At 35.9% G+C, this 7,269-nt stretch overlaps 1 protein-coding gene across 1 annotated transcript in view; it reads right to left on the bottom strand.

Annotated features, from left to right (window-relative positions):
• Window positions 1-1,203: 1,203 nt before the first annotated feature.
• The window catches only part of LOC105034269 (amine oxidase [copper-containing] zeta, peroxisomal), a 30,006-nt gene continuing 23,940 nt past the window's right edge, over window positions 1,204-7,269 (bottom strand). Inside the window, exons 10-12 of the mRNA XM_010909350.4 lie at window positions 5,601-5,869; window positions 5,164-5,245; window positions 1,204-1,609 (exon numbers count right to left, since the gene is read on the bottom strand). Coding sequence (XP_010907652.2) covers window positions 1,487-1,609; window positions 5,164-5,245; window positions 5,601-5,869 — 474 coding nt within the window. The 3' untranslated portion in view covers window positions 1,204-1,486. The remainder of the gene's footprint in view (window positions 1,610-5,163; window positions 5,246-5,600; window positions 5,870-7,269) is intronic.

Below are 7,269 nucleotides of genomic sequence, written 5' to 3'. Positions count from 1 at the left end.
GGCTGTGGACTGCCTCTGTCAAGTTTTCACTTGCTGCACTAGTGCAGCGAGTTGTTGGACATCCGTCGTAATGATCGATGCGAAGGATTAGGCTCTGCTGTTGGAGATGGAGGTGGGAGACCTTCCCAATGAAAAGACTGCCTAGTAGAGTCGGTGGAGTTATTTTGGACTTTGATTTTTGCCATCGTGATTGAAATCTCTCCTACTGGCACGCCAATCTGTTGCAGCCAATCTCCGAGTACGTCTTACATCAGTAAAGAGCAATCTGCAAAAGAAGTCCATACTGATCGAATTGTATCGACGAAAATCTTCGATGCCTAAGTCAGCAGAAAGTGGTGAACAATAATTTTAATATGAAAATTAGCAAAATTTAGCACAGTTTGTTCTACCATCGCTATTTCTTTACCTCCTTTTTATAAACAAAATGTTGGTAATCGTCTGCAACGATTAGGCACGTGAGATCTCGCTTATTCCGATACTATATAATCGTGAGATGGACAGTTAATGCCCACTGATAATCATGATATGTTGCCTTTACGTACCTTCAATACTGATAATTTCTAATAGACCGACTATATATCGATGATCTTGACATATCGACTGTGTATTGATGTCCTGGATGTCACAATCGATGTCTGGTGTGCCAACTATAGATCGATCATACAATCGACCAAATTCTTGAAATAAATCGCTATCTGGGAGACAGTCGGGAGTCACGCATATCAGTCGGATTGCCGATTGACAACCGACCATGCTTCATAAAACCGATATATTCCGATGACGAGCCTTGTTAACACTGTATTCAAACCTGAATTCTTTTGATGATCCGACTTTGATTACCCATATCACCGGTTGCCGACACATAGCTCGAAAACTGAACATGAAACGGAGAAAGCAAGTCCAATTGTCCCAACACTAATGAAAAAAAAAGAATGGAAAACAGAGCTATTTGCTCTTGTTTTCTGTTTTTATTTTCAAAAATCCATGAAAAAAGGAGCTAGACTGAAAAGCTGCATGATTAAACCTTTTTGTATTCTTAAATTTTAAAAGATCTTTAGAACTTTTGGAAGCAAAGATTTCTAGCTCTCAAGAAAATGAAAAAAGAAAAACAGGGGACAGCAGAAGTTTGTGCAGATGATATCTTCATCATCAATCTCTTGGTGATGTTTCTGTAATCTAAGCAGTAACAAACACACAAAACAATAACGCCAAGCAGGCTCTAGATTGTCCAAGAAAAATATGTTTTCCAAGCAATTCTCATTACAACCAAACATACCCTAAAAATTTATACGTTCAATGGTATTTCTTCTAACTGCAGGAAAGACATATGGCTTAAATGAAGTACGAGCTAGATCGAACATATACCAATACAGAAAACAACAAACAACGCAATCCAAAGTCATATTTATTGCAACTTTCAGACATCCTGCAGGCACAACATTAAAGTTCCTCTTGTTTCCTCCAGTTTCTCCTTCCACATCTCCCCTCACAGCTTTGCAAGCAGTCCGTTCTGAATCAACTTTGGCGTTCCATTATTGTCCTTGACTTCCACCTCACTATGACCAGGAGGCACATCCACAGCAGGGGAGCAATTGAAGAACCCATGAGGCTGCAAAATTATCACTCTATCAGAAAATGGACACATCAAATTATGTTTAGAAAAAGGGAAAATCTGTGTCTACCGTCGTTTGGACTGCATTTCAACCACACTTATGATAAGGAAGTTACCATATGGGAATAAAAGGAAAAAAGAAATAGCATATGCAACACTGAAATAATGAATACGAAATTATTTTAGTAAGCAGTAGTGCTATGCATGCTTGCTAGACCAAACATAGGTCACTGTTTAGTAAGACTAAGACCAGCACATCACAAGATCAGTCAAAATAAACCAAGGTATGCAATAAAAAACATGGCAGCATTATGACATTAATATTCGAAATGAATCCCCAAAAATGGTGACACTGGAAAAGGTTCAACTCGTGTAGCTGGCACAGATGGTAAAACAGACAGAATGTTGGCATAGAAATTCATAGGTTCCATTTGCACATTTGGCTACACTATTAGCATTTATTGAGTTGTCTTCCCAAAGGAATAGAAAATTTTGGAGTAATTGACAGCACAGATTAGATGGAACATTGAGTTGAACTTATGGACCCACATATGTAGGGTTGACGGTCGCTAGTTATGCATATAAGATCTGACAAACATCCAGCCATTTGTTCTTTACATATAACAATTGAACAGATCATGCTTGTACCAATTGGTTTAGAGAGAATTTGATCAATCTGGGCTTTAAGTACCAAAAGCCAAATATATTATTGCCCACATGATCATTTGTATATGTGATCTAAGTGTATTATATCAACTAAGAATATGGTCCTTGGGTTTCCTTTATTGGAGCTATGTTCTTATTTATTTTTATTTCTAACCGGTCAAATACTCTTTTACCTTGAAAAATCATACAATTACATCATGGGGAGTTAGCTGAGCCTACGAGTGATAATATGTATGAATAGTATCACCGTGGAAATGAATCCTTTGTAATGGGAAATAATATTAGTATGGACTCAAATTTTATGACAACTTAGGATAGAACAAGAAAAATTTTAGAACTATTAGAGCCACCTTATGCTTCTAGCCACCACATCCTTAATGGTAATAGTAACCTAATGCTCAAATGCCACCTCCTGCTTGCACCACCTCCTATTTGTGCTACCTCATGGTAGCGACTGACACCTCATGCTTGACTTGCCTCCTTAAGCTAGCACTTAAGCTGACATCGCTTGTTACTTTGCCTTGAGCTGCCACTTCATGCTTGTACACCTCATACCAGGCCTAATAAAGTAGCGACCTCATGCTTACATATCATCCACCTAGGTGAATCATGGTGTGACACCTAACTAGTCTTATCTTGTGACTTCATGCCTCTTGCTTCAAGGCATCTCTAAATACGAGGGTGCTACCTTCTTCCAATAATTTTGCAACTCTAAAAATCATAGCTACTTCCAGAAAGCAGCTACTCAAAGAAAGATGGTGAACAATAGGGGCAAGCTAAAGAAAGAAAGAGGGTGTGAGAAAGTTTGCAAATCATCTAGAGAGGTAAGTGCCTTAAATAGTTGATGATTTATATTTAGTGAGTAATAGATGGATTTTATGTGGCTCAGACTTGCTACTCTTCACTGTTCATAAATCATTTGAAATCCCTGTTTCCAACTAAAGTTGAGGCAGGTTATCGATTCTAATTTCAGCACTGTTCTTGGTTACATGAATACTACTATTATTATTATTATATGTTATATATCCTTGTTATATGAAAATGAGTAAAGTTCTCATAATATTTTGATCTTTTTCCTAATGTTTTATGTCAAGTGAATTTTAAAAAACATGTGCTTTAAATAACTATTTGACATCCAAGTTTATCAATACTAAGTCATCATGATTTAAATTCATGCTAATATATCAAAAAGATGTCTTTTAACTCTTGTCATTCTAAGTGTTCATCAATCATTATATCATCTAAAAGTGAGAAGTTTCATTTGTTTCAAATTGAAAGAAAAACTTCTGGTCCGTCATACTGTGTAAGTACCCGGGCCAGTAAGGCCTAAATTGTTAACCTTCATGTTCTTAATAGAAACACAATGCAGTGACCCTAGACAGCAGGAGGTAGTTGTTGGTCTTCAAGTTCTCAGTCGAGGCACAATGCAGTGACCCTAGCTAGCAGGGGTAAGTTGTTGGCTGCATATTCTTGGTAGAGACATGATGTAGTGAACCTTAGCCGATGGACATACCGATCAGTAAATCCCTTAATAGTTGGTTTCAGCGAACCCAGACCAGCAGGCATAATAGTTGACGACTAACAAGTCGATGTTGAAAATCATAATAAGTTTCAAAGTTTCAATGTATTCAAATAATTTTTAAGTATGCCCTAGTGTATTTCAAGTGTTTCTAACAGTATTTCAGTGGATTCCTAAGACCAGTGTTTTCAATAATTTTGCATAAAAAGGCAGCATATTGATGATACTAGTTCTTCTAAAAGCATTCTGGTGTTTCAAAATGATGCTACATTAGTAAGTGTACTTACTAGATATGTACTGTAAGATATTTATTAATATATGAACTTTTGTAAGTATGTAACCAGATTATTTCCCTGATTCTATTTTCTTCATACAATACTATGTTTGGGTACTTGCTGTGCCATGTAGCTCATCAAATTATTTACTATATAGAAGCTTGTTGACTCAAGACTACTAAAAGATTGGAAGTATTTTTGGTATATGTAGTGAAGCTACCACCATAGAAGGGAGAGTTAGATCATTTGTGTATCTTAAAGGAAAGCAAGTAGCATCAAAAGCAAATTCATTGGTAAAGTAATGAGAGAGTTGTATATACCAAGGGATGCAACATTTTCCCCTCAACTAAACTATTTCGTGTATTATAAGACAATAGAATGAAATAATTGATTTCAGAATTATGTATAAAGTTTAGTTTGGATGAAAATTTAGTTGCTCTATATGACCAATGGCAATTTATTTTATAACATGCCTCGAGGTTTAAATTGGTAAATAACTGCTCCTATGAAAATTAATCAAATTATATCAAAATGTTGATCAATGATATTGTAGTCACATTCTGGACTTGGCAGATGCTGGTTCTGTGTCGACAGACCACCTTAATATTGTTTTCATGTGATGAGAACAAGGCAATGTGAAACAGGAAAAAAAAAATAAGAAAACAAAAATGTAAGGTAAAATGAAATTTAACCCTTCAACAAGAAGTCATGTTGTGCGCATCTGCATACATGTGTAAGGAGTACATTTTTCAACCAGCCTATCGTATGCGCACAAGGAATTCAAGAACCAAACTAACACACTACAATGGCATGTACAAAGAGGCTTGACCATGTATATACCAACATATAACAAGATATAGAATGTGGATTCATATACATAAAAACTTTAACTGCAGTAAAATGTATGAATCCTTTAAGCATGTCATTTGCCTCAGTAGTCAGTCTGAGTTACGCATCATAGTCAAAAATGAGAATTTAGACAAAGGGTATTATTGTCCTCTAAGCAAATACTTTTATACACACAAAAATAAATGCACCAATACAAAGTATAAACATTAAAAAAAAAAAAAAAGACATAATGAAAGTGATACCATGAGCATAAAACCTATGCGCTCCACAGGCATGACAGGCCAGTCTTCCAACCTTGGAATATGGGTAACCCCAAATATGTACCTGCAAAGACATCATAATGAATGAACTTCCAAGCAAAATATGTTTTGAGAAATAATTTTTAAGAAAAAAACTTGCAAGACTAGCGAGCTAAAGACAAGAAATGTCCTGTTTAACATTAAATAATCATCTATCCCACAAAGGGCAAAATACCTAAAAGAAAAAAGTAACCGTTTATCAACTACATCTGTGCTAATATTGTCGACAAAAATCAAAGGAGAAATACTGGCCCTTTATAGGAAAGACAAATAAAGATTTAAGAGGAGACTCACCAAAAGTTTTTGGCAGATACCAAGAAAATAGAAAGTAAAAAGGTTTAATTATTAAAGCTATCAAATTCAAGGATATAAAAACTAACCAGAGAACAATGTCAGTTTCCTCAAGTGGCCTATTCTTCTTAACCCATGTTGCTAATCCCTCATTTGGACGTGGATTTTGATTGGGAAACTCTCCTCCAGGGTACATCTCATCACGATTATATGGCGTAACCCAAAGATTATGCTTCAAAAATGCAGCTCTTCTCAAAAATTTTGCCTCTGGACCAGCTAAGGGTAGACAATTAGAACCAGGCACAAGCTTGTATCCTGTAGGTTGGCCAGTTCGATTAACAGTTCTTGTGTTCCTTACCTAAAAATGAGAACAGAATGCATTAATAATAAAAAAATAAAGTTCAAGTTACAAATTTATTAGTTGTTTTATTTGATTCAGGTCAAAACAAGAATAGTTGTTCCTGACTAGAATATGTAGTAGGAAATTCATGGTTTAAACTCATCTAAGTCATCAAAGTTTCAGCCTTTCAGCGACATTGCCGAGTAAAGAATAAAGATTCACAATTAAAACAATGCATTTTAAAGGACAGTCTAATAACAATGCATCAAACTGGTCAATACATCAAAGTGGCAATTGTTAGGCTCCAGCATAGTTGTCAAGTAGCCTAAGCAGTCCTTAGGTGGTCGCACCAACGATCAGCTAGGAAACAGACTTAATAAAAATCAATCTTTGATTCAACTGCTTCATCTATATTATCAATCTTTATTTGTCAAATGCATCATTTTATATTAAATCAAGTGGTATGGATTGTCGGGCAACCTCAGCTACCAGGCTGGAAGCCATAGATCAAGTTTAGGTTTATGAATAGAAGACCTTTTATGGTTGCTTAAAACTTAGGATACCTTTGGTGAAAATCTGATTTTTCCTTGTAGTCCAATATGATGTATCTCGCTCCCTTATTTCATTAGTGGATCATTTATAAAAAAGGAAATTACAAGAAAATACTTTGTATACAATGAACACACTAGACAAACATATATAGACATAAGTGACACAGATATATGTATACATACATAGTTTTTTATTGGTACATATGGGGGTCTAGAAGACCCAGATCAAGAATCGAACTGATAAAACAAAATGAAGACAAAGCAACAAATAAAAGGAAAAGAAGAACATGCTAAAGTCTAAGAAAACCAACTGCTGATGAATCCGCTAACACCTGCATCTTCATGTAAATGGGCATGGATGATAAAGAATGAAAGTCTGAATTTTGTTGAAGACTTGCTAGAGAGTCTGCCGGCTGATTTGCCTCCCTAAAAGCATCGGTGTATATGACTTTGTGTGCATCTTTGTAGGTGTGTGCATGTACACATGTATGGATCCAAGTAATAGTGGGAAGCCTAGTATCCCAAGGCATTTCTATCACCCAGCCAATCACCTGGATGCATGACTGCCAACATAACAGTTGCTTAGGCACCTTCACAGCCACCCATAACCCCAACAGGTTCCAGTTCTATCTAATTTGTCAGACCTAATTACCAAATGTTATTCCATGATCCATAGACTCTCCACAAGAATATGTAAATAACCAAATCTCGCTTGTTTAATGCTTTCCCAGTTATGGCCAGAAACAATTAAGAAATTCAGACTGACTATATTGATATAAAACACATTGGAACTTGTAAACAGCACTACCTATCATGCCGAGTAAGCAATATACCAACTACAACCTTACTTCTGTTCGGAAATATACA

Source organism: Elaeis guineensis, chromosome 9 (genome assembly GCF_000442705.2).
Source record: "Elaeis guineensis isolate ETL-2024a chromosome 9, EG11, whole genome shotgun sequence".
In the NCBI taxonomy this organism is placed as follows: domain Eukaryota; kingdom Viridiplantae; phylum Streptophyta; class Magnoliopsida; order Arecales; family Arecaceae; genus Elaeis; species Elaeis guineensis.
The sequence above is the reverse complement of the archived record's forward strand: the minus strand, read 5'-3'. Positions and strand labels throughout refer to the sequence as shown.